The sequence below is a fragment of the Panthera tigris genome, chromosome E2, assembly GCF_018350195.1.
Source record: "Panthera tigris isolate Pti1 chromosome E2, P.tigris_Pti1_mat1.1, whole genome shotgun sequence".
Taxonomy (NCBI): domain Eukaryota; kingdom Metazoa; phylum Chordata; class Mammalia; order Carnivora; family Felidae; genus Panthera; species Panthera tigris.
In genome coordinates, this window is record NC_056674.1 from 47,997,457 (window position 1) to 48,025,064 (window position 27,608).

Here is a 27,608-nt window from a genome sequence, read left to right on the forward strand (position 1 = left end):
TCTGTTGAGCACAACATCCCAGGGGTGTGCAAATGTTGGATGAGAGAGTGCTATTGTGTGGGGCAACTCTGGCAGAGTCTCCCCAGGCATCTCTGCTGACCTGGGGTGATTTAATGAGTGCCTTGAATCATCCTCTGCTGATCCGCACTGTCCCTAGCTGGTGCGGCTGAGTGATAGCCTCATATTAATTATCAGCTCCAGTCCTTAGCCAAATTGTTGCCATTGCTACCCACCATGGGTCTGAAAGCTGGCTGCATATTGGAATCATCTGGTAAGGCTGTGAAAAACCTAATTCCTGGGCCTTCTCTGAGTCCTGCCAAATCAGAATTTACCCAAGAATGGGGTTCAGGAACTTTTATTTTAATGTGCTTCCCAGCACCCAGCCCAACATGGGTCCTCAGCCCAGAATGATGTGGTTTCAATCTAAGGTGATGTCATCTGGAGACATCTGTCCTGGAATAAGCCAAATGGAGGCTGATGCAAGAAACTGACTCTTAAAAACCGAGAACAAACTGAAGGTTGATGGGGGGTGGGAGGGAGGGGAGGGCGGGTGATGGGCATTGAGGAGGGCACCTGTTGGGATGAGCACCGGGTGTTGTATGGAAACCAATTTGACAATAAATTTCACATTAAAAAAAAAAAAAAGAAAGTGAAAAGAGCTTTTGCACTCTTCTCCCAAGATCTTAGGGAATGGGATCCGCGGGGGGTGGAGGTGGAGGTGCGGTGTAAACTCTGACTGCCCCGTGGTTGTTTTTTCTTTTTTTTTTTTTTTTTTTTTTTTGTAATGCAAGTGCCTGACTTAAGTTTTGCTTGCTGAGTCATCCGTGTCAAAGAGGCACTTTGCCAGCCATACAACTAGATAAGGAGCCGGACCACCTGGCGCACTGAGATTCCTTCGATGTAGAAATCTTGGTTGATTTCAATAACTGACCATTTGGGCCACTTGTCTCTTCTCTTCCCTGCACTTGAAATTCCTACTCTTATGCTTTAAGTTCACCAGTACAGAGTGAGCCTAAGAAATCCTAGCTCTCCACCCTCCACCCCAATAAAAGCAAAACCTAGGCCCACACTGTCTTTCTATCCACGATGTCCCTGTGTGGCCCCAGGTGTGCTGTGTAGTTTTCAGTTCCTGTAACTAATAACCTTTTATTTTCTCAAAGTTTCCTGATGGTTGCTGCTGAAGGGCATCTTCCAATCATAATAAGAACTACAAGGGCTGGTCCCACCACAACACTGGTTATTGATAGGCTGAGAGTAGCACAAAACACACAAAATAGTCCAGTTACCTGTGTGCTGTTTACCTGTTCTCACGCAACCATCCATGCGTGCATCCATCTATCCATCTGTCCATTCAGTCAGACACATATTGAGCTCATGCTCTGTGTAGAAGACCCTCAGCAACGAGGGCTATGAAGAAGGAACCTCTTGGTCCCGCCCTCCAAGTGCTCACAGTTCTATAGTGAGGTGTCAGCCCAGTGTTTTCCCAAGGGGAAATTGAACTGCTCTCTCTTCTTAAAAAGAGCAGTCAGGGCTCAGCTCAGAGCCCTCACCAGGTGAGAAAATAATAATGTTGATTTTTCTAAACATGGTGGATAAAACTGGGTTTTAATTTATAGCAATGATACATGATTTTCCCTTAAAATAAGCCTATTAGTCAACGTCATGCTTGAATGGTTCAAACTTAAAATTTAGAAGACTGAATACCGAGTGTGCATGAGGTTGTGGGCCTTCTTGAGCTCTCACCTTCACTGTGAAGATAGTGTTAAATGGAGTAAAACCACTTTGGAAGACTGTGTGGCAGTATCCTATAATTTTAAACATACATGTACCATATAACCAAGCGGTTCTTTTCCCAGGAATTGGCTCAGGAGGAATGAAAACATACATCTATGTAAAAACTTGTACACAAATATTCTTAGCAACCGTATTCATAATATTAAAAGCTGGAAACAGCTGCATTGCCCACCAACGAGATGGATAAACACATTAGTCATCCATACTATGGAATACTGCTCAGTTATTAAAAAAAGAAAAGATCAGACTACTTAGTGCTCCTTGAAATAACATAAATGAATCTAAAAACATTATGCTGAGCAAAAGAAGTTAGACTCAAGAGTACATATTTATGATTCCATTTGTTAGAAACCGTAGACATATCTAATCCATGGTAACATAAGGCAAAGGAATGTTTGTCTGGTACCCTAGTCCTGGCTCTGCTTTCTGTTTGGTTACCTGGACCCAGGATCCCTGGTCATTCATTCACTCATTCATAACCATGCCTGAGTACCTACTGCAGGCCAGGCACTGTATTAGATGCCATATTAGGTACAGGTCCTCAGGGAGCTCATGGTCTAGCAGGGACAGGAAAAATAAGTGTGAAGTGGAAGCCCAGGGGCTGTAGGCACTCAGAGGAGAGTCACTGGACCCAGACTGGGAGACAATGGTGAGGAAACTTTTTAGGAGAAAGTGAAACCTAAGATTTGAACAAGGTAAGTCTAACGGGTGGTGTAGGGCAGGTCCTTCTAGGCCCGCCTGTCTAGGATTTATTTGGGGCTTAGCCATAGAAACTGAGAGCCCACTGAGCACTGATTTGCAAAAGCTGATGTGTGCCTCCATCCATCCTGCTTTTGTAGGTTTGTGCCACAGCCAAGGAAGCCCACCAGTGCCCCCCTGTCCCAGGTGGAATCCATCCCAGTGACCTCAGCTTCTGCCAGCTCTCCAGCAATGCCAGTAACAGAGTCCCCTGAGATGGAGCTAAATGGTTTTGTTAAGTAAGTGCAAATGCAAGGCTAGAATGGATTTTTTAAAATAACATTTTTTTTTCTCTACCCTGACTTACATTCTCAAGCCCGTCCCTTATTTATGCATCCAGCAGCTCACTGGTCAACAGTTTAGTGAGTGACTTCTGTGTGTGAGGCCCTGGACTGTGCAGGTGGAATAGAGTTGAAAAGCATCTCTACTTTCAGGAGGTCATAGCCTCCTGACTCCTGGAGGACTAAGCCCTTCCTATCACATAACCTTCTCCATCTGTCCAGAGTCGGCAGCCAGGGTCAGGTCAAGGGTAGCAAGCAGAAAAGGATATGGCAGTTGGCCAAACAGTGTATCCTCACGATAAAGTGCTCCAGTAAATAATAAACCTTAACATTGAGCACTGGAGACACAGAAAATTGTCTGAAGCATTGCTAGAGCTTCCCAGAACTTTTTGTAATTTGGACATGGGCTTGGTAGGCCAGGAAAGAAGGGTTGGAGTCTGTGGAAAATTGACTAGCCTGATGCCCTATACTCCATGTTTGGGGACAGGGAGTAACAGAGCACTGACCAGCTGACCTCGTGAAAAAAGCATGCTTTGAGTGAGAACCCCTTATCCTTTGGGGTACAGTAGAGGGAGAGAGGAAGATGAAGTGATGATGTAGCTGAAGGCTGTGTCAGGATGGTTGCCAAATGAGTGATTCTCCACATTTTGTTCAACTCCCCAGGACTATCCTCATGGATGAAGATGTCAGGCCTGAAGAAGGACAATACAAAAAAGCACAAGCGCCCATCATGATCATCTCCGATGTACGGTTTTCTCTCCATGGGATGGGTTAGCAAGCCGAGGGTCCTTCCTGTAAAACAAAAACAGAGCCAGGAGCAGTGACAAGTGCAAGGCTGGGGGTTGGGTGGGATGAGGCTGTGGAACTTTATCCACATCACTTCCCAACCAAACACCCATAGAGCTAACACCCCAGTGAGAGCCAGACATCTCAGCACATAGATTTTTCTCTGTAATGAAGAAGCCAGTTACCTCTAAACCTTGGCATTCTTCCCGGCCCCCAGATAGAGGCTACAAAAGGAGAAAGATTTCTCTCCGTAATTCCATAGTAAAAACAAAGGGGAAATCAAGGGAGTTTAAAAATTCATACCCTTAAATTCTCCTTCTAGAAGGATGGCCTAAGGAAATCATTGGAGATAAAAAAAATTTATGTACAAAGATGTTTGTCACAACACTTTAGAAATAGAATAAAAATTGGAAAAATAAATTACTGCATATCCATGACCATATACAGTCTTTTAAAATACAGTTTGACTCAGTAGTGGCAGAGCAGGGGGTAAGCAAGCATTTTTATATTTTGTAGTAGGGTTATGAATTCACATCGCCTCTGTGGCATATAATTTGGGGAGTATATCAGAATTTAATGCACATTTCCACTGCTAGGATACTATTCTCCAGATCTGCCTTTACATGTGCATAGACATGGAACTCTCCTTGGACACTGCAGCTTTGTTGGTAAAAGCAAGAAAAATTGGAAACAACTTGACTCCACCAATAGGAGACTGACTTGTGTTTGCACAAGGCAATACTATAAAATCTTTTCTTAAAAAATGAGGAAGTTCTCTAACACTGACTTAAAGCAATCTCTGGTATATTAAGTAAAAAAAAAAATGTTCTATATTTTTAATTTTATTTTAATCCAGTATAGCTAATATGCAGTATTATATTAGTTTTGGCTCTACAATATAGTGGTTCAACAAGTCTGAATATTACTTAGGGCTCATCACAGTAAGTGCACTCTTAATCCCTATGCCCTGTTTCACCCATATCCCCACCCACCTCTCCTCTGGTAACCATGTTTGTCCTCTGTACTTAAGAGTCTGGTTTTGGTTTGTCTCTTCTTTTAATGTGTTCATTTGCTTTGTTTCTTAAATTCCACATATGAGTGAGATCATATGGTGTTTGTCATCCTCTGACTGACTTATCTCACTTAGCATTATACTCTCTAGGTCCATTCATGTTGTTGCAAATGGCAAGATTTCATTCTTTTTTATGGCTGAATATTCTATTGTATGTATATACCACCTCTTCTTTACCCATTCATCTATCAGTGGACACTTGGGCTGCTTCCATAATTTGGCTATTGTAAATAATGCTGCAATAAAAATATGAGGTGCGTATATCCTTTCAAATTAGTGTTTTCATATTCTTTGGGTAAACACCCAGTAGTGAAATCACTAGATTATATGGTATTCTATTTTTAATTTTTTGAGGAACCTCCACACTGTTTTCCACAGTGTCTGCACAATTTTGCATTCCCAACAACAGTGTATGAAGGTTCCTTTTTCTCCACATCCTCGCCAACACTTGTGGCTGATTATGTTTTTTATTTTAGCCATTCTGACAGGTGTGAGGGGATACCTCATTGTGGTTTTGATCTGCATAATTGATGTTGAGCATCTTTTTGTGTATCTGTCAGCTACATGTTCTATTTTTTAAAAGTATTTTAGATAATGCTTGTGAAGAATATTTATGGAAATGCAGCACTCCTATAACTGACAGATCAGAATACAAGTACATACCCTTATATAAACACATTGTACACACACATACATATGTGTGTGTGTGTGTGTGTGTGTGTGTAGTATAAGTAATTTATTTGTATTTCTCTCTTTGAAGTTTTCTATATTTTCCAATTTTTTTTAGAATATATGTATGTATATAAAATACCTTTAAATGTTAATTTTCTTTTTCTATTTTCAAAGAAGTTTGTCATAGAAGAGTCAAGAATACAGAAAACTGAAAGCAAAAATCCTTACAATGCCACCATTTATGAAAAAGAGCCACTGAGGGGTGCCTGGGTGGCTCAGTTGGTAAAGTGTCTGACTTCAGCTCAGGTCATGATCTCACAGTTCATGAGTTTGAGCCCCGTGTTGGGCTCTGTACTGACAGCTCAGAGCCTGGAACCTGCTTTGGATTCTGTGTCTCCCTCTCTCTCTGACCCTCCCCAACTTGTGCTCGCTTGCTCTCTCTCTCTCTCTCTCTCTCTCTCTCTCAAAAATTAATAAACATTAAAAAAATTTTTTTAATTTAAAAAAAATAAGAAAAAGAGCCACTGAAATTTTAGCAAACAACCTCCTAGTAACTCTATTTGCATACACAAATCTCTGAATGAATTTACACACGCTTGTACCTTCAGGTGTGATACATGGGCATATGCCATTTTACATAAATGGAACTGCTTTTTCACTCAGTAATATGTTGAGCATATGATTCCTGATCCCTAAATATACATATACTGCATCATCCTCCATGGACAGAGGACCCACACACACTCCATTTATTTATTTATTTAAGTTTATGTATTTATTTTGATAGAGACAGAGACAGAGTGCGTGGGGGAGGGGCAGAGAGAGAGAGGGAGAGAGAGAAAATCCCAAGCAGGCTCCGCACCACCAGCATGGAGCCCAATGCAGGGCTTGAACTCACAAAACCATGAGACTATGACCTGAGCCGAAACCAAGAGTCAGACGCTTAATCAACTAAGCCACCCAGGCGCTCCCCACACATACTCCATTTAAAATAATCCCCTATTGTTGAGTTTCTCAGGATCCACATAAGAGTGAAAACATGTGGATCCTGAGAAATTTAACAGAAGACCATGGGGGAGAGGAAGAAAAAAAAAAGGTTAGGGAGGGAGCCAAAACATAAGAGACTCTTAAAAACTGAGAAAAAACTGAGGGTTGATGTGGGGGTGGGAGGGTGGGGAGGGTGGGTGATGGGTATTGAGGAAGGCACCTGTTGGGATGAGCAGTGGGTGTTGTATGGAAACCAATCTGACAACAAATTTCATATTAAAAACAAATAAATAAATAAATAACCTTTAAAATATAAAAAATAAAACTTTAACAAAAAGATAAAGTAAAATAAAATAATCCCCTATTGATAGGCATTTAGTTTGCTTCCAAAGTTTTGCTACTGTAAGTAATGCTGCAGGAAACATCCTTGTACATATATTTTGGGCATTTGTCCAGTTCTCTCCATAAGAAAAAAAATGTACTATTTTTTAAGGTATAGACAACATACATCAGTTTTCTGTCACTGGTGGGGAGGAACACATTGATGAACCGTTGTGAATGCTTACTAGCTTTTCCTCATGCCTCTGATTTTTAGGGATTAAGTTTTAACTCTGCTGAAACTGAAAGAATAAACCCAAACCAGAGCCAGGTGGAGTCTCAGGAACCCCCATGGAGCTTTGAACGGGAAGAAATGCTTCCCATTGGGGTAGAAGAAGTAAGTAACACCTCATGGGCCCTAAAGTCAGATGATACTAACTCTTCTCACTGAGCACCTGCCCCAAGTTAGAAATCTAAATCCTGCCGGGCCAGTCTTCCCCCAGCATTACCATCAGGTATGTCCAGGGTTCTGGGCTAGGCACCTTTCATGGAGTCAAACAAGTTAAAGTCAGGAATTAATCTGTAAGCTGACTGGAGTTTAACCTACCCTCTGTAGGCCCTTCATCCTGATTGATGCTCTCCTACAGAATGACTTTCTCTGCAGGTGTTTGATATCCTGCCCCTATATGGAGTGCTGAAGCCGCATAGTAGCCACCAGATATCGTTCACCTTCTACGGACACTGTGACATCATTGCACAGGCTAAAGCCCTGTGTGAAGTAGAAGGAGGGCCCACCTATGAGATCATGCTGAGGGGAGAGGCATCCCTGGTCAACTACTCCTTTGACACCAAGGATATTAACTATGGATTACAGGTATTGCCAACCACAGGGAGATTTCCTGGTTTTGCCTTAAACATCACACATAGTCCTGTGCTCTAACCTGTCCTAGAGCCCCAGATCATCACCGTCTCGGCACTACCCCTAACCTTGATCCCTGATCCGCTTCCCTAACCCTAATCATCCCACTGCCAACTATTTGCCAGACTTTTTCACTTACTTTTCTGTCTCCTGAAATTCAGCATGTTAGACACTAAAACTTGCATCTTCCATCTCAGTCCAGAAGCCCATACCAACCTCTCCGTTTCTTCAATAGCGCTACCACCTTCTCTGTCCCTTGAGTTTACAGTCTCCAAGCATTTTCCACTACACGCTTCCCTTTGCCTCCCCATATCCTGCAAGCATCCAGGTTAGCGAATTCATCAAGCAGGATCCCTCTGTGTTGATTTTCCCTTCCCATGGCCACTGCAGTTGTCACACCACAGGGGTTCATCAAGCCATTACTAAGATATTACAGCAATTCTTCTGAAACCATAATGTGCATACAAATCACCTGAGAATCTTGTTCCAGTGCAGATTCTGATTCAGTAGGTCCTGGGTGGAGCCTCAGAATCTGCGTTTCTCCCAAGCTCCCAGGTGATGCCAAGGACTCCACGGAAGCAAGGGGTTACACCGCATTCAGGGCTTTGGCCACTAACCCATCTAAACAGCATTGCCGCATAGATTTTCCCCAAATTGCATTTTCATCCTATCAACCCTCAACAATTAGCCCCAGCAGCATTTAGGAAGCAACTTAGTATTGAGAAAAGAGCATGGTTTTGCTGTCAGAAAAACTGGGATGGTATCCCAGTTTTACTTCCTACTGACTATGTAGCATATCACCTGACATCTCCAAGCCTCAGTACCCCTCATCTATCAGCTAGGAATGGGGTAGCAGTACCTAGCTCACCAGGTGCTTGTGGTTATTAAAGTGCCGGGTCAATACTGTGCATGGGTCAGAGAAGGCCTCCAATCATGAGTCCCTTTCTCTGTCATCCATTGGATCAGAACCAAGCTCCTCCACCTGGGTGAGGGGATCCTAAGCCCCTCTATTAACTTAACTGATGTCCCTTACACATTAAATTTGGTTTCTCTTAGTTTCTCACTGTAGGCCATTCATCCATTTGTGGCCAAACTGGTTTACCCACTGACCCTAATACATCCCAGTCCTTCTTGCCTCAATACTTCCTTTTATATAATCCCTCTCATCCTCCACTCTGCCAACCCCAAATCTACACATACTGTAAGATTCAGTTCAGCTCTATCCTTTAGTTATCTTTTTCTTACCTTGCATTCTCTTGGCATTTAAATATATTCTTTGCCATAATATAATGCACATTCTAATTTTTGATTTGGAATAATTATTGATTCTATTTCTTGTACATCTTCTTTTCCCAATTAGATTTTGTGTTATGTACTCGGAACCGTATCTCTACCAAATTTTAATGGAAGTCAGACTGCCGTTGTATAGCTACTGCATGGATAATTATCGAATTGTGTGTGTGCATGTGTGTTTATAGGTTAAAAATTGTGCCTAAAAGCAAATTCACCCAACACCTTTTGAGACTTTGTCCACTGAGTTGACCAAATACAATTCCCTTTCATTCCTTATCTCCAGGGTCTTCTGTTTTGGGTCAGCTCAGAGTGTATTCTTTGAAGCAGCCAGTCCTTGCCCTATCTTATCCTAAGAACCCCTGAAGTGGCCTTATTTTGTGGTTATTGGGCCTGCTGTTCAGCTGCTGAATTGTGTCAGTAAAATCTCAGGAAAAAGAACATGTCTTGCCTACTACTCCCATGTCTCTCTATATGAATGCAAAAATTTTAATTCTAGACTCAAATCTTATCCAAAAAATAAACAAATAAACATTGGCATAGGAAAGCTTAATTTTGAGGTCCTCTGTCATGAGTTCTTTGTGGTGAAGAAACTGAGGTGCAGAGAGTTAGAACACCCCACACACGGCTCTACTAACTTAAACTAGTTGCTAGAAGAGCTAACAAAGAGCCAGGTTTCTGGTGTCCAGTGCTCCTCCAGCTCCAGAGGGCACATTTTGATGCTACTGAAATGTGGATTGGATTGGCCAGTGTCTACACCAGGAAAGATGAAGTCTGTGTGTGTGAAGTGTATTTGTCCACCCGCCTTTCCCAGGATGATAGCAGTATCCCAAAGGGTAGCTGATAGCTGTCACTCTTCTTCTCCTCTCAAGCTGTTTGATCACGTCACAGAGAATGAAATCACGCTGAAGAACACTGGGAAAGTTGGCTTTGAGTTCAAGGTTCTGACTGACCCCCTGTCTTCGCCAGACAACCTTCTGCCGGGAGTGCCCCTAATCGTGCCCATCTCAGTAAGTGGCCATGTGACAGTGGTAGGAGGGACCCAAGTTCAAACCTGCAAGCTATAGCCCTATGGCACATGATATTACACTAAACATTCATTGTCAGGATTATGGGTGTGATTTTTTTAACTAAAAATAGTTATCATAAACCTAATAGTAATAATAATAATAATAATAATAATAATAATAACAATAATAATAATAATAAATCCAAGCACTTTACTCATTTATTAATCAAGTATTAATTGAATCCTGCATTAGCCAGGCACCATACAGGTACCAGGGGCTCCAGTGTGAACAAGACAATATAGCCCCATGGATTTTTTTTCACAATTATAAGAATGGTTTATGGGGCGCCTGGGTGGCTCGGTTGGTTAAGCGTCCGACTTCGGCTCAGGTCATGATCTCACGGTCCGTGAGTTCGAGCCCTGTGTCGGGCTCTGTGCTGACTGCTCAGAGCCTGGAGCCTGTTTCAGATTCTGTGTCTCCCTCTCTCTCTGCCCCTCCCCTGTTCACGCTCTGTCTCTCTCTGTCTCAAAAATAAACGTTAAAAAAATTTAAAAAAAAAAAGAATGGTTTATTTCCACTTCTGTCATCACACTTCCCTTCTAAGTCCTTGAAGCCAAGGGCCTCTTCTCCACTTGCTTTTATTGATCCCTTTTTAAAATACAGTTTTATTACACATTTATGTATCCTTAAACAAAGTGCTTTTAGTTTATTAATTTACGAAAACTTTTAAGCACCTACCATGACCAGGCATTTTTCTAGCACTGAGGATAGCATAGCATAGTAAACGAAACAAATATACTTGATCCCAAAACTTGGAAAGTTTCTTTTATGGGATTTTATTTTATCTTGAGTTTTATGAAAATGGCATCAGTAATGTAATTTTGTGCATTTTGCTTTTTTCATCCAGTATCGTGTTTCTAAGAATAGTGCACATTGTCACATGTAGCTATAGTTCATTTATTTTCATTATCAAATAATATCCCTTCTATAACTATATTGAAAGCAATTTTTCTTTTTCCTGTCAAAGCATTTGGGATTTTTTCTCGCTAAAATTTGCTGTTAGAAACAATCCTGCTACAAATATTCTTGTACCTGCCTCCTGATGTACAAATGGAAGCATTTTTCTTAGGGAATTTTCCTAGGAGTGAAATTTCTGGGTCATGGACTATGCAGATGTTCAATTTGATAAGAGCGCTAAAACGTTTTTCACAGTGTTTTTTTCCCCATTGGTATTCCCAACAGATGTAAACATACTCTCACTGAAATTTAGTAAATTTTGTCAATATGTGTTTTAAAAATTTTTTATTATAATCCTAGTTTCATTTCCCTGGTCACTTATGAGGATTAGTACCTTTTACTGCATTTATTTGCCATTCATATTTCCTCTTTTATGAAATACCTGTTCACATACCCTACCTATTTTTTATTGGTTACTTGTCATTTTCTCATAGCTTCATAAGATGAATCTTGGGTGAGGGGTGTGAATAGAAAATGATCAGCATAAGAGGCCAGTGGGACTATCTAGTCCATTAAATCTCCAGAAGCAGGAGTCCATTGTAAATATTAACATTCCGGTCTTTCTGCTATGTAGGGTTTTATCAGTGCACATAAAGAGCAGGTATTGAAGGTTTACTACTTACCTGGAGTACCTGAGATCTTTCAAAGGAGTTTCCAGATACAGATTGCCCACCTGGACCCAGAAAACATCACTCTGCGTGGTGAGGGAATCTTTCCCCGAATCAGCCTCGATCTCCCCAGGAAACTTCAAGGTAATACTACCTACTATAGTATTTTTCCACTGGGGAACAAAAGGTACATTTTAGCTTTGCTTATTTGAAGGCTGATTGGTACTCACATGATTTGTTTGGTACTCACTAAGTTCCTGTGTCATTCCTCATTTCTTAAAAAACAAAAAAACAAAAAAACAAATTCGAGTTGAAATTGATTTGGTGACCTGTATTTAATGAGACAAGATGTGGTCCATAGAAGTCCCAAATTAAGACCCCTGGCCAATTTTGCCATCACTGAATTACATATAGAGAGATCAGAAAGTTGCACTTCCAGAGGCCTTTTCCTCCAGCACACATTTCTTCCAGCTATAATCTCTCCCTGAATTGTCCCTACCGTGGCACACTCACAGATGACCACTGAGAGGCAAAGGCTGATCTTACTCCAAGGAGTAGCATTTGCAAAATATAAACTGTACACAAAGGCAACCAAGGTTCAGACCCCTTCCTTATTTTGGCATTACACAGTTTGGGGGCTAATTCAGACTTTAATTAGTTGTCTGCGCACATGCTTAGCCAAGGTTTTTCTGGTAATATCTGGTCCCTGGAGCCATCCCTCTGTATCAGAAGACTTCTATCTTGGCAAATCCCCAAGCTCAGCTGAGCAGCTCTCTTGGCCATGGACTCTCTGGCTCTTTCTTCCTGACATGGGATATAGAACAGAGCGTTAAGACAAAGGTCTCACTCTTCTTTGTAACTCCTTTGAGCTCCTTAAAATCTGCGTTCCACAGACAGCTTCAGACTAAGCCTTCACACTGAGCCTTTCCTCCACCCCTGATCCCCAAAGTCACTGGCTCACCTACTGATAATTCTTTACATCCTAATTGCTCCCTGAAACTACAACACAAATATTAGTGAATCTAACACCATGTTGCACTCTACCATCTAGGGTTCCAACCAGCCAGAAGTTAGTCCAGCTCTCAAAGTCTTTGCCACTTGGTTGAAAACCAGGGGCCCTGCTGGCAGTAGATATGTTTGGCCAGCAGAGGGCTTTCGAAGAATTGAGATCTGAATACTGTTAGTTCTGAAAACTATCCGTTGGGTCTCCCGTGCTCCCGTTCATCACAAGTACAGTGCTTCCTATGGCTCCATAGTAGGCACTTTATTTCACTGCCTACCTCGTCCCTCTAGCATTCGAATTTGCACTGGCTTACTGGTGAACATGAGTGTCTGAAATCTTTCCCCTGATTGCCTGCATCCCTGATTTGGGGGACTGGAGCTTGTTTAGTTACAGTTAGAGTTGCAGATATAGTCCTTTGCTTACTGAGATTTAACAAAAATGAGAAGTCACTTAAAGGATGACCGGCCGTGTGGGTGAGTCCAGCACAGAGGGGGCTCCCAGGTCATGCAGCATTCAGTACTAGAGCCAGGAAAGCATCGAGGAAGCCGCGATCTGGTCGATCACCCAATGCGTGACTTAGGATGTTGCTGCCATCAAGTTCTTGTGAACCAGCTGTTAGCTCCCTAAAGCATAATCTCATTAAACTCAGTGGGGTCTCTGCTACAAATTGAACTCAGTCACAAACTATGTCACCCTCTGAGGCAGAGAAAACATGACAGGTAAAGCACCAAAAAGTTCACTTCCCTTCTGACTTTATGGACCCTGAGCTGACAGTCTGTGTTTTAGGCATGATTCATATATTTTTAACCATCCTGATTTCTTTCTCCTTCCAATCCCACAGGAAATGAAAAGTATGAAACCTTCTTGAATCAGGCCAGAAAAAACCTAGAAAAAGAGTGCAACAACTATGAGACACTTGACCACTTAGAGATAACTGAGGAATTGCCCGAGGATGAATCTTCTGAGGTAAGATTAGCTTCACCCTGCACAGAATGAATGTGGGAGGAGAATGGTAGGTACAAAGACCCAGGGGCAGGAAGGTCATGGTCTCTCTGAGGAACAGAAAGGAGAAGAAGCTATAGCTAGAGCAAAGAAGGGGGAGAGGTAAGGAGCCTCCTAATGAACCTATTAAAGGGTTTTGAGCTTTATTCTGAGGGCAACAGCAAGTTAGTGAAGTGTTTCAAGTGGGGCCTGGGGTGATCAGAATTGCATCTTTAAAAAATCTCTCTGGCTGCCTTGTGAAGCCCTGAGAAGCTCTCAGGGGTTTGGGTTGTGGTCTGTGTGTGTGTGTGTGTGTGTGTGTGTGAAATAAGGATAGATGTGCTGAGATGTGCTCAGTTTTTAAAAGCTGATGGAGTAACTCTAGATGAGAGATGGCGGTGTTGTCAACAAGAGTGATAACACAGGAGGTGGAAAGAATCGAGTAGTTTCAAGAAATACTCTGGAGTTGGAATGGTCAGTGATTAGGGATTGGTTGGATGTGGGGGTGGGGCAGAGGTGACCCCTACCTCAAGTGTCTTGCTTGACAGACAAAGTAAGGAGGAGGAGAAGTGAGATGGGAAACTCAGGAGGAAGAGCAAGTTTGAGGGGAGAGGAGGAAGGGATCTGAGTTCCGATGGTTTGTTACTACATCTGAGATTTCTGAGCATCATCCAAGTGAGGTTCCCATGGGGAGCTGGCCCCATGGGCTAGAGAGCTGAGGAGAGAGGCTGGAGAAAGTGCTGTGAGTCACCAGATGGCCATTGTGATCACAGGGAATGGTGAGATTCCCTGGGAAGTGTACCGAGTAAGCAGGGTAGATTCAGAATAGAACCCTCTGGTCGCCAACAGCTAAGTGGGGGAGGGGGCAGCCAAAGAGGTTCAGCATGGTGCCTCCAAGGTGGAAGCCAAGCCAACAGTTGGTCTCTCGAGGCAGAGCAGCCCAGCTTGTAAATAAAGTCAGCCCTCCCCCAGTGGAAAGTGAAAGCAAAATCCCAAAATCCTCCTTCACCCCTCCCTGATATTCTTCTCTTAATAGTCCATTCTTGACCATAAAGCCTGCTTTCTCCCTGTGCTCATCTTTATTTTATTTTATTTTATTTTATTTTATTTTATTTTATTTTATTTTATTATTTTATTTTATTTTACTTTATTTTATTTTATTTTTTTAATATATGAAATTTATTGTCAAATTGGTTTCCATACAACACCCAGTGCTCATCCCAAAAGATGCCCTCTACAATACCCATCACCCACCCTCCCCTCCCTCCCACCCCCCATCAACCCTCAGTTTGTTCTCAGGTTTTAAGAGTCTCTTATGCTTTGGCTCTCTCCCACTATAACCTCTTTTTTTTCCTTCCCCTCCCCCATGGGCTTCTGTTAAGTTTCTCAGGATCCACATAAGAGTGAAAACATATGGTATCTTTCTCTGTATGGCTTATTTCACTTAGCATAACACTCTCCAGTTCCATCCATGTTGCTACAAAGGGCCATATTTCATTCTTTCTCATTGCCACGTTGTACTCCATTGTGTGTATAAACCACAATTCCTTTATCCATTCATCAGTTGATGGACATTTAGGCTCTTTCCATAATTTGGCTATTGTTGAGAGTGCGATATAAACATTGGGGTACAAGTGCCCCTATGCATCAGTACTCCTGTATCCCTTGGATAAATTCCTAGCAGTGCTACTGCTGGGTCATAGGGTAGGTCTATTTTTAATTTTTTGAGGAACCTCCACACTGCTTTCCAGAGCGGCTGCACCAGTTTGCATTCCCACCAACAGTGCAAGAGGGTTCCCATTTCTCCACATCCTCGCCAGCATCTATAGTCTCCTGATTTGTTCATTTTAGCTACTCTGACTGGCGTGAGGTGATATCTGAGTGTGGTTTTGATTTGTATTTCCCTGATGAGGAGCGACGTTGAGCATCTTTTCATGTGCCTGTTGGCCATCCGGATGTCTTCTTTAGAGAAGTGTCTATTCATGTTTTCTGCCCATTTCTTCATGGGATTATTTGGTTTTCGGGTGTGGAGTTTGGTGAGCTCTTTATAGATTTTGGATACTAGCCCTTTGTCCGATAGGTCATTTGCAAGTATCTTTTCCCATTCCGTGGGTTGCCTTTTAGTTTTGTTGATTGTTTCCTTTGCTGTGCAGAAGCTTTTTATCTTCATGAGGTCCCAATAGTTCATTTTGCTTTTAATTCCCTTGCCTTTGGAGATGTGTCAAGTAAGAAATAGCTGCGGCTGAGGTCAGAGAGGTTTCTCCCTGCTTTCTCCTCTAGGGTTTTGATGGTTTCCTGTCTCACATTCAGGTCCTTTATCCATTTTGAGTTTGTTTTTGTGAATGATGTAAGAAAGTGGTCTAGTTTCTTCCTTCTGCCTGTGGCTGTCCAGATCTCCCAGCACCATTTGTTAAAGAGACTGTCTTTTTTCCATTGGATATTCTTTCCTGGTTTATCAAAGATTAGTTGGCCATACTTTTGTGGGTCTAATTCTGTGGTTTCTATTCTATTCCATTGGTCTATGTGTCTGTTTTTGTGCCAATACCATGCTGTCTTGATGATTACAACTTTGTAGTAGAGGCTAAAGTCTGGGATTGTGATGCCTCCCGCTTTGATCTTCTTCAAAATTACCTTGGCTATTCGGGGCCTTTTGTGGTTCCATACAAATTTTAGGATTGCTCGTTCTAGTTTCGAGAAGAATGCTGGTGCAATTTTGATTGGGATTGCATTGAATGTGTAGATAGCTTTGGGTAGTATTGACATTTTGACAATATTTATTCTTCAAATCCATGAGCACGGAATGTTTTTCTATTTCTTTATATCTTCTTCAATTTCCTTCTTAAGCTTTCTATAGTTTTCAGCATACAGATCTTTTACATCTTTGGTTAGGTTTATTCCTAGGTATTTTATGCTTCTTGGTGCAATTGTGAATGGGATCAGTTTCTTTATTTGTCTTTCTGTTGCTTCATTATTAGTGTATAAGAATGCAACTGATTTCTGTACATTAATTTTGTATTCTGTGACTTTGCTGAATTCATGTATCAGTTCTAGCAGACTTTTGATGGAGTCTATCAGATTTTCCATGTGTAATATCATGTCATGTGCAAAAAGTGGAAGCTTAACTTCATCTTTGCCAATTTTGATGCTTTGATTTCCTTTTGTTGTCTGATTGCTGATGCTAGCACTTCCAACACTATGTTAAACAGCAGCGGTGAGAGTGGACATCCCTGTCTTGTTCCTGATCTCAAGGAAAAAGCTCTCAGTTTTTCCCCATTGAGGATGATGTTAGCTGTGGGCTTTTCATAAATGGCTTTTATGATGTTTAAGTATGTTCCTTCTACCCCGTTTTTCTCGAGGGTTTTTATTAAGAAAGTATGCTGAATTCTGTCAGATGCTTTTTCTGCATCGATTGACAGGATCATACCGTTCTTATCTTTTCTTTTATTAATGTGATGTATTACATTGATTGATTTGTGAATGTTGAACCAGCCCTGCAGCCCAGGAATGAATCCCACTTGATCATGGTGAATAATTCTCTTTATATGCTGTTGAATTCTATTTGCTAGTATCTTACCGAGAATTTTTGCATCCATATTCATCAGGGATATTGGCCTGTAGTTCTCTTTTTTTACTGAGTCTCTTTCTGGTTTAGGAGTCAAAGTAATACTGGCTTCATAGAATGAGTCTGGAAGTTTTCCTTCCCTTTCTATTTTCTGGAATAGCTTGAGAAGGGTAGGTATTATCTCTGCTTTAAATGTGTGGTAGAATTCCCCTGGGAAGCCATCTGGTCCTGGACTCTTATTTGTTGGGAGATTTTTTTTTTTTAATTTTTTTTTTAACGCTTATTTATTTTTGAGACAGAGAGAGACAGAGCATGAACGGGGGAGGGTCAGAGACAGGGAGGCACAGAATCTGAAACAGGCTCCAGGCTCTGAGCTGTCAGCACAGAGCCCGACGCGGGGCTCGAACTCACGGACCGTGAGATCATGACCTGAGCTGAAGTCGGCCGCTTAACCGACTGAGCCACCCAGGTGCCCCTGTTGGGAGATTTTTGATGACTGATTCAATTTCTTCGCTGGTTATGGGTCTGTTCAAGCTTTCTATTTCTTCCTGATTGAGTTTTGGAAGCGTGTGGGTGTTTAGGAATTTGTCCATTTCTTCCAGGTTGTCCAGTTTGTTGGCATATAATTTTTCAGAGTATTCCCTGATAATTGCTTGTATCTCTGAGGGATTGATTGTAATCATTCCATTTTCATTCATGATTTTATCTATTTGGGTCATCTCCCTTTTCTTTTTGAGAAGCCTGGCTAGAGGTTTATCAATTTTCTATATTTTTTCAAAAAATCAACTCTTGGTTTCATTGATATGCTCTACAGTTTTTTTAGATTCTATATTTATTTATGCTCTGATCTTTATTATTTCTCTTCTTCTGCTGGGTTTGGGGTATCTTTGCTGTTCTGCTTCTATTTCTTCTAGGTGTGCTGTTAGATTTTGTATTTGGGGTTTTTCTTGTTTCTTGAGATAGGCCTGGATTGCAATGTATTTTCCTCTCAGGACTGCTTTCGCTGCATCCCAAAGCATTTGGATTGTTGTATTTTCATTTTCATTTATTTCCATATATTTCTTAATTTCTTCTCTAATTGCCTGGTTGACCCATTCATTCTTTAGTAGGGTGTTCTTTAACCTCCATGCTTTTGGAGGTTTTCCAGACTTTTTCCTGTAGTTGATTTCAAGCTTCATAGCATTGTGGTCTGAAAGTATGCATGGTATGATCTCAATTCTTGTAAACTTATGAAGGGCTGTTTTGTGACCCAGTATGTGATCTATCTTGGAGAATGTTCCATGTGCACTCGAGAAGAAAGTATATTCTGTTGCTTTGGGATGCAGAGTTCTAAATAGATCTGTCAAGTCCATCTGATCCAATGTATCATTCAGGGCCCTTGTTTCTTTATTGCCCTTGTGTCTAGATGATCTATCCATTGTTGTAAGTGGGGTATTAAAGTCCCCTGCAATTACCACATTCTTATCAATAAGGTTGCTTATGTTTGTGATTAATTGTTTTATATATTTGGGGGCTCCTATATTCGGTGCATAGACATTTATAATTGTTAGGTCTTCCTGATGGATAGACCCTGTGATTATTATATACTGCCCTTCTTCATCTCTTGTTACAGCCTTTAATTGAAAGTCTAGTTTGTCTGATATAAGTATGGCTACTCCAGCTTCCTTTTAACTTCCAGTAGCATGATAGATAGTTCTCCATCCCCTCACTTTCAATCTGAAGGTGTCCTCAGCTCTAAAAGGAGTCTCTTGTAGACAGAAAATAGATAGGTCTCATTTTTTTGTCCATTCTGACTCCCTATGTCTTTTGGTTGGAGCATTTAGTCCATTTACATTCAGTGTTATTATATAAAGATATGGGTTTAGAGTCATTGTGATGTCTGTAGGTTTCATGCTTGTAGCGATGTCTCTGGTACTTTGTCTCACAGGATCCCCCTTGGGATCTCTTGCAGGGCTGGTTTAGTGGTGATGAATTCCTTTGGTTTTTTGTTTGTTTGGGAAGACCTTAACTCTCCTTATATTCTGAATGACAGACTTGCTGGATAAAGGATTCTCGGCTGCATATTTTTTTCTGTTCATCACATTGAAGATTTCCTGCCATTCCTTTCTGGCCTGCCAAGTTTCAGTAGATAGATCCATCACTAGTGTTATCAGTCTCCCTTTTTATGTTAGAGCACGTTTATCCCTAGCTGCTTTCAGAATTTTCTCTTTATCCTTGTGTTTTGCCAGTTTCACTATGATATGTCATGCAGAAGATCGATTCAAGTTACGTCTGAAGGGAGTTCTCTGTGCCTCTTGGATTTCAATGCCTTTTTCTTTCCCCAGATCAGGGAAGTTCTCAGCTATTATTTCTTCAACTACACCTTCAGCACCTTTCTCTCTCTCTTCCTCTTCTGGAATCCCAATTATGCATATATTATTGCATTTAATTGTGTCACTTAGTTATCTAATTCTCCCCTCATACTCCTGGATTTTTTTATCTCTCTTTTTCTCAGCTTCCTCTTTTTCCATTATTTTATCTTCTAATTCACCTATTCTCTCCTCTGCCTCTTCAATCTGAGTTGTGGTTGCCTCCATTTTATTTTGAAGCTCGTTTATAGCATTTTTAGCTCCTCCTGACTGTTTGTTAGTCCCTTGATCTCTGTAGTAATAGATTCTCTGCTGTCCTCTATACTTTTTTCAAGCCCAGCGATTAATTTTATGACTATCATTTTAAATTCATTTTCTGTTACATTGCTTAAATCATTTTTGGTCAGTTCGTTAGCTGTCGCTACTTCCTGGAGTTTCTTTTGAGGAGAATTCTTCCGTTTTGTCATTTTGTATAGTCCCTGGAGTGGCACGGAACTGCAGGGCTCTTCCCCTGTGCTGTCTGGAATAACTTGCATTGGTGGGCGGGGCCGCAGTCAGACTGGTGTGTACCTTATCTTCCCCTCTCCCAGGGGCAGGACTCACTGTGGAGTGGTGTGGCCCCTGTCTGGGCTACTTGCACACTGCCAGGCTTGTAGTGCTTCTTTGATGGAATCTGGCGTGTTAGCCGGGGTGGATCCACAGATGCACAGGGGCAGGAGGGGCAGGCTCAGCTTGCTTTGCCTTTGGTGGTCCGCTTCGGGAGGGGCCCTGTGGCACCAGGAGGGAGGCAGACCTGTCAGAGGGATGGATCCACAGAAGCACAGAGTTGGGTGTTTGCACAGTACAAGCAAGTTCCATGAGGGGAACTGGTTCCCTTTGGGATTTTGGCTGGGGGATGGGCGAGGGAGATGGCACTGGCGAGCACCTTTGTTCCCTGCCAAGTGAGCTCTGTCCTCTGGGGCTCAACAACTCTCCCTCCTGTTGTCCTCTAGCCCTCCCGCTCTCGGAGCAGAGCTGTTGACTTATAACATTCCAGATGTTAAGTCCCACTGGCTGTCAGAACACACTCCCTCTGGCCCCTCTGCTTTTGCAAGCCAGATTCAGGGGCTCTGTCTTGCCTGGTGGGCTGGCTGCCCCTCCACCGCCCCGGTCCCTCCCGCCAGTCCGTGTAGTGCGCACCACCTCTCTACCCTTACTACCCTCTTCCCTGGGCCTCTCGTCTATGCTTGGCTCCGCAGAGTCCATTCCGCTAGTCTTCTGGTGGTTTTCTGGGTTATTTAGGCAGATGTGGGTGGAATCTAAGTGGTCAGCAGGACGATGTGAGCCCAGCATCCACCTGTGCTGCCATCTTCCTCTGTTGAATCTGTACTTTTGTTATTTCAAGAATATTCTGTAAATGGAATTATACAATATGTAACCTTTTGAGACTGGCTTTTTAAAAAAATTTGTTCAATGTTTTTATTTATTTTTAAGACAGAGACAGAGCATGAGCAGGGGAGGAGCAGAAAGAGAGGGAGACACAGAATCTGAAGCAGGCTCTAGGCTCTGAGCTGTTAGCACAGAGCCCGATACGGGACTCGAAGTCACGGACTGTGAGGTCATGACCTGAGCCCGAGTCAGATGCCCAACCGACTGAGCTACCCAGGCGCCCTAAGACTGGCTTTTTTTTCAATGAGCATAATGCCCTTGAAATCCATCAATATCAATAGTTCATTCCTTTTCATTGTTCATTAGTATTTCATGATATAGATGTACTAGTTTCTTTACCCCACCCAACACCCCTGTGAATATTTTAATACCACAACTATACTGTATATCTGTTTATGTACTGTGGCCTTTTGGAATGCCATAAATCATTGTAATATCTAAAATTTTTTCATTCTCCCCTCCATGAAGCAATTTTTTCCCTCTTAGAGGTGATTTGACCCCATTGAAAACGCATACTCTAGAAGAATTTGCTGACTTGGTTTTTTCTCTTGCTCCAGTTAAGTGCTCAGCTCCAGATGGAAGTAGAGCGACTTATAGTCCAAGGCTATTCCATAGAACATCAGAAAACAATTATCCCTGATTCCACAGATGACTTCAGCTACCGGAGTCGTCGCAGACTAGCCAAGTGAGTGTCCTTCCATGGTAGGCTTGTTTCAGAGGAGAGCAGAGCAAACAGTGTTGCCCACTGGAATGCTGCCTGAATCAATTAATGGTTGATCATGTAGAAATGAAATCTACTTGCGTCTTGTATCTGTTATCTTCTAGCATCCAGCCAGCCAAGCAAGTCTCTGCCTCTGAAAGGCAGAAACCTCTGGCTTTGTTTAATGGATAGGCCTGGCTTCAGGTTCATGAGGGCCCACACTGAATGTGTTTTGGGAATGGCTGAAACAGCAGTGTGAACTTTGGGGGAGGGGGGAGTAATCTTGCTTCTATAGCCTCCTGTCTGGAGGGTGGTTGTTCTGTCCTCCAGTTCTGAGGTCAGAACTGTGCACAGGAGATAGAAGAGAATAGCATAGTCACTCTTTTGGAAAAGTGACTGGTAAAGAGAGCCTTGTTAACTGTTTCAGAGTCCAGCTGCCAGAGTATATCCTGGACTTTGGCTACATCATCCTTGGTGACATCCGAACACACATCATCAAGATCACCAACACCAGTCACTTCCCAGTGTCCTTCCATGCAGAAAAGCGCATCCTTCATGACACGGGTAACCAGACTGGGGAGACCCTTTCTTCTTGCACTTTGTCATTTCTAACAGGGTGCCCACGTGTACTGATCTTCTGGAGTAGTGTTCATGCTTCTTCTGGGATCAGCTGAAAGAATTCTTGGGCCATTAATTGATTCTTTGAATGGTCATGGGTATTAATTGATACTTTGACCCCAGAAGGGCTCTATCTACTGCAGCTCTTGTTTGCCATTTCTCTTTCCCACAAAGAAATTTTGTTTATCTGGGTCCAGGTTTCAGTACTGAGTTAGATCGTGTAAAGAATCTGCCTTACTGTGAAACGGAAACATTCGAAGTGAAATTTGACCCACAAGGGGCCAGTCTCTCAGTTGGAAACAAAGAGGTCGTTCTACCCATCAAGGTAAGATGCACTGCTGGGCCCAGCTGATCCTCCCCAGCTACCAGCTCTGCTTGCCAGTTACCCCTAGGATGAATCAATTGCTATTTGAGAGCCGTGATTCTTCCCCCAACCCCATGCCACGTGGTAACAGCAATTTTATGCCCATTCTAGGTGGTTGGAGGGCCAACAGTTCACATCTGTCTCCAAGCCAAGGTGACCATTCCTGCGATGACACTGTCTTGTGAAAAGGTGCAGTTTGCCACAATTCAGTGTGGACAGTGCCTCGTGGAGACTATTCAGTTTTCCAATCATCTCCAAGTCCCTTGCGAATGGTTTTTCCTGAGCCATAAGCCAGTTAGCAAGGTAAATGGGTTGTAACCCACTGGTCCCCTTTTTCCCATCTCCATTTAATCCAGATATGGAATTCTGGGCCTTCACTTTCATTATTTCACTCTTCTTCCCAAGACGTGCAGTGACAACCATGGCTTCCTAAATACAATCCAGGCCCTTAGCCCAGCGTTCAAGGACTTACCAGGCCATGCTGTCTGATAGATGTGTCAGTCATCTTTGTAGTCCTGGTATCTACACCTTCCCTGACACCTGGAAGGGACTCAGTAAATGTAGGCTGGGTGAGTGGAGGATAGAATAAATTTGCTTTCCATAGAAGACGATCTAATTGTCTAATTATCTGTTAACCAGCTGGAGAAACACATGCCAAAGTACTTAAGACGGAAACTACGTGCTGAATTAAAGCCAAAGACACGAATCTTTGAGATCCAGCCCACTTCTGGGGTCTTGGATCCTGATGAGAGGTCCAACGTGCAAGTGAAATTCATGCCTAAAGAAGAGGTAAGCTTTGAAGAAATGTGGTTTCATTCGGAGTCTCTGGGTCTCTTTGAGCTTTACTCAAAGGCCACACTTGATTAGGCAGGACTCTAGGGAATTTTTGAGTGACCTTTGCCTCGCTATTGTGATAAAGACATCAAGTGCTTGTTTCATGTTGGAGCTGTGTGGCCTGGTAGTTAAGAACACCAGTTCCAGAATCAGATCTGTCTAGCACATTGACTTTTATCAGCAGACCTGGGTTAGTGGCCTTCTGCTTCTGTACTGAGAGATTTCATGGCTTTGAGTAAATTCCTTAGCCTCTCTAAACCTCAATTTGCTTATAGATAAAATGGAAAATAACAATATCCCATGCAAAAATCCTTATTGCAATTTTAAAATCCAGTAAGCTCCAGAAACTGGGGAGGTGGGGGAGGGGGGGTATTTCATAAGTTTCAGGCCCAAACTCATTTGGTAGAAAAACCTAATCTGAACTGACAGGAGACTACTTAACCTTTATTTATTCCACTTAGTTTGCAGAGTCAAACATTGTAACTGCGGAAATACTAGTGTTTGATTATAGGGGACCTGATTCGGGCCTTGCTGAGGACATTATGTAACATGGGGTCTATGCACAGCATTTACCTTTTTAAAAATCTGAATTTGAAATCATCTGGCCCCTAGGGTTTCAACTAAGACATTATCAACCTGCAATAGCTACTTCCTAGGGTCATTTTGAAGATTATATGAATTAATGTGAATAAAATACACAGCATACTTCTCTCTATGTAGTGTCTCAATAACTATTTGCTGTTACCGTCAGTAGTTGGGATACTTCCTGGTGTCCCGGGCCTCACAAACTTTTTGTGTGTGTGTGTGAATGCCATTAACACAAAGCTACTCCAAGCAAAGCACACAGTAAAAATAAAGTCCGGGGCGCCAGGGTGGCTCAGTTGGTTAAGTGACTTTCGCTCAGGTCATGATCTCACAGTTCGTGAGTTTGAGCCAGTGTCAGGCTCTGTGCTGACAGCTCGGAGCCTGGAGCCTGTTTCGGATTCTGTGTCTCCGTCTCTCTCTGCCCCTCCCTTGCTCATTCTCTGTCTCTCAAAAATAAATAAACTTTAAAAAATTTAAAAAAATAATAAAAATTAAAATAAAATAAAATAAAATAAAATAAAATAAAATCCTAGAGCCAGAGAGGGTCTCAAGAGATTACACTGTAAAGACTTGTGCTCAAAGCCTAAGGCATCAGGGAGATGTCTTTCTCTACTTTAGTCTTTTAAAAGAAAAAAACCCATGTGGGTTTTACAGAATACCTACAGTTAACTCCCATTTTCCTGGTAATGGAAATGCTTTGAAGAAATTTTTAAGAGTCTGTAGTGAGAAAGAAGAAAAGCAAATGACTTCATATCTGATTCTTTTTTAAAAAGCCCGTTTCTTGAATTATCAGAATCTCCCAACCCTTTCAACAGAAAAGAGAATTAATATGTTTGTCATTCTTAGAGAGTCTGAAGGGGTGTTACTGTCAGGGTTGTCAAGATTTTGGATAGTTTATTAAATGAGAGACATATCAGTAAATAAATTTAAAAAAAAAAAGAAAGGTTTGTTCAGGTGGTTCCATATATGTTGAGTTGGAATTGGTCAAAGTTAATAGAATATCTCCACCAATTTAGAGGGGAATTTGTTGGCTGTATACAATTAATTGGTTAGCTTTGCAATGCATACAATCCACATCTATGTTTCCTTCAGCATCAGCAGCACAAGAGAAATCACTGATGTTATAATATATGTGCAGAACACTATGTTAGGAAACAAGGAAATGAATGAAATGTTTATTTTTATGGAAATATTTCCATAAAAAGCAATTAAAATATAGAAGTTTGGGTCAGAAGGTGCTAAGCCCATAACTGTTAGTTAGTCAATAATTCATTCTCTTACTGTCGCCGTCAATTGATATTTTCTGGGTGTGTATATATGTCCATACACATTCCATCCATCTGATTTTCTCCCTTGAGCTAAGATAGTTAAGAGCTCTTCAAATCATGAAGCCACTCATGGCCTCCAAACCCAAGCCATGAACCCACCTGTATCAGAATGACCTGGGCATCTGGTTAAAAATGCAGAATTCCCAGCCTTACCCTGCCCCTGTCAAGTTGGGATATTTAAGGTTGGGGCCTGTGATTCCACATTTTTAGTAGGTCCCCCAGTAAAAACCAGATTAGAATAGTTGATATCACTATTAACTGGTATTCAGATTGTAATTATATCTGATAAACTGAATGCCCCAGCTGATTACTCCTGACCCACTGCTTAACTGTATTTTCAAATAACTTCTGTATATTAATTCAGATGTTCCAAGAAACATACTTGGAGACAAGGATTCAAGTGCAAACAGATTATTTGGAAAGTGTAGGAAACACTGATGGAGAAGTAGAAGGTGATCAGGGAAAGGCAGGCAGCTAATAAGGCATGTGAATGAGCCAGCTACCTTGGAGACTGGAACATAATCCTACTGGGAAACTCTGTGGAAATAGACAAAATGCATATTTCAGAATTATCTCTTCCCAGGAGCAAGGGACCTGGGGTATTTATGTGGTAGTTCCTGAGTCAATGTTTGAGAATTGCTCCTGGAAGGGATTAATCCCCAGCACTTCTGCTCCACCCTTCCCTGCCCATAGGCAGCAGGGCCCATGAAATGAGAGCCCAGGGGTGCAGACAGTGGCCCATCTGAACACACTGGAGGGTCTGAAGGATCTGAGTGCGGCATTCAGAGGGCCTTTTACGAGTGATGATGCACTTTGTACAGTGCCTAGCATGCTAGAAACCTAGTATTAATGCAGTAATATAAATTACTCTCATGTAATTTTACATGAAAAGTTTTCTCTTTTTTTTTTTTTTTTTTTTTTTTTTTACATTTATTTACTTTTGAGAAACAGAGTGTGAGCAGGGGAGGGGCAGAGAGAGAAGGAGACACAGAATCCGAAGCAGGCTCCGGGCTCTGAGCAAGCTGTCAACACAGAGCCTGACACAGGGCTTGAACCCACGAACCATGACCTGAGCCAAAGTCAGACGCTTAACAGACTGAGCCACCCAGGTGCCCCAAAAGTTTTCTCTCAATTTTGTCCCCACAGTGGCTTTCAGGTTTACAGAGCATATAACACAAAAAGTTAAGATGCTTGTTTTGTTTTTTATGATTTCCAGAAATTCTACAGCCAAACCCTGGTTTTCCAGATTGCCCAGAGTCCTCAAAAGCTTACACTGCTGGTAGAGGGGCAGGGTCTTGAGCCACGGTTGGAATTTAGTCCCTCTTTTCTGGAGCTGGGGCCACTGCTGCCTTATGCACCTGGAGACGAGGCTGAGGTGGTGGTAAAGAATCCCTGCAACTTTCCCATTGAGTTTTACTCCTTAGAATTTGACCAACAGTATCTCCTAGAAGAGAAGGTGAGCAGAGGCCAAAACCAAATTTCCTTTTCCTCTCCCTGCTGGGTCCTACCATGTACCTGTGCTCTTCCCTCTGCATGGACAACTAACTTCCTCCTAACCTTTGCCTCTTCTTCACTTTAAGCCCTTCCTTGTCAATTTAAAGTCCACTTTGTAGCCTTTCCTGACCCTTGCTCTGAGCAGAATTTATTACTTCTTTGTGATCTCATTACACATTTTAAACAACTAATTGAAAAACTAATGCGTGCTAAAACTTTAATAGTAAAGAATGTATGCCGCTGTCATATTTGAAGTGAGTTTCTTATAGACAGCATGTAATTGAATCTTTAAAAACAAAAATACACTCTGGCAGTCTCCATCCTTAATTAGTGTATTTAGACCATTTACATTTAATATAATTATGTTAGGGCTTGAATCTGCCACTTTTTTTTTCTGTTTGTTCAGGGCTACATATTTTCCAATTGTTCCTCCATGTACTTGTTTTAAACTTTTTTCTCACAGCAAAATTGAGAGGAAGTTACAGATATTTCCCATATGCCCCTTGCCCCACACACATACATACCTTCCTCCATTATCAACATCCCCTACTAGAGTGGTACATTTGTTACAATTGATGAACCTACATTGATACTTCATAATCACCCAAAATTCAGTTTACATTGGGGGTCACTCTTGGTGTTGTACATTCCTTGGATTTGGACAAATGTATAATGACATGTATCCAGCATTATAGTATCATATAGAGTATTTTCACTGCCCTAAAAATCTTCTCTGCTCTGCCTATTCATCCCTCCCCACCCCCCACCTCCTGGCAACCACTGATCTTTTTACTATCTCCATAGTTTGGTCTTTTCCAGAGTGTCATATAGTTGCAATCATACAGTATACCTTTTCCGACTGGCTTCTTTA

At 41.9% G+C, this 27,608-nt stretch overlaps 1 protein-coding gene across 15 annotated transcripts in view; it reads left to right on the forward strand.

The window, feature by feature from the left end:
* Positions 1-27,608, forward strand: part of HYDIN (HYDIN axonemal central pair apparatus protein) — a 441,202-nt gene that overhangs the window by 301,038 nt on the left and 112,556 nt on the right. For 14 of the 15 annotated variants that reach the window (XR_006211638.1, XM_042967954.1, XM_042967958.1 and 11 more), the window contains 13 exons: positions 2,634-2,771; positions 3,477-3,558; positions 6,926-7,045; positions 7,313-7,522; positions 9,730-9,867; positions 11,459-11,636; positions 13,337-13,461; positions 21,372-21,499; positions 21,942-22,078; positions 22,330-22,457; positions 22,608-22,799; positions 23,136-23,285; positions 26,460-26,699. Coding sequence is in view for 14 of the 15 variants with exons in the window: in XM_042967954.1 (XP_042823888.1) it covers positions 2,634-2,771; positions 3,477-3,558; positions 6,926-7,045; positions 7,313-7,522; positions 9,730-9,867; positions 11,459-11,636; positions 13,337-13,461; positions 21,372-21,499; positions 21,942-22,078; positions 22,330-22,457; positions 22,608-22,799; positions 23,136-23,285; positions 26,460-26,699 (1,966 nt within the window). In the remaining variant the exon portion in view is untranslated. The remainder of the gene's footprint in view (positions 1-2,633; positions 2,772-3,476; positions 3,559-6,925; positions 7,046-7,312; positions 7,523-9,729; positions 9,868-11,458; positions 11,637-13,336; positions 13,462-21,371; positions 21,500-21,941; positions 22,079-22,329; positions 22,458-22,607; positions 22,800-23,135; positions 23,286-26,459; positions 26,700-27,608) is intronic. The other variant, XM_042967966.1, reaches the window with a different exon arrangement.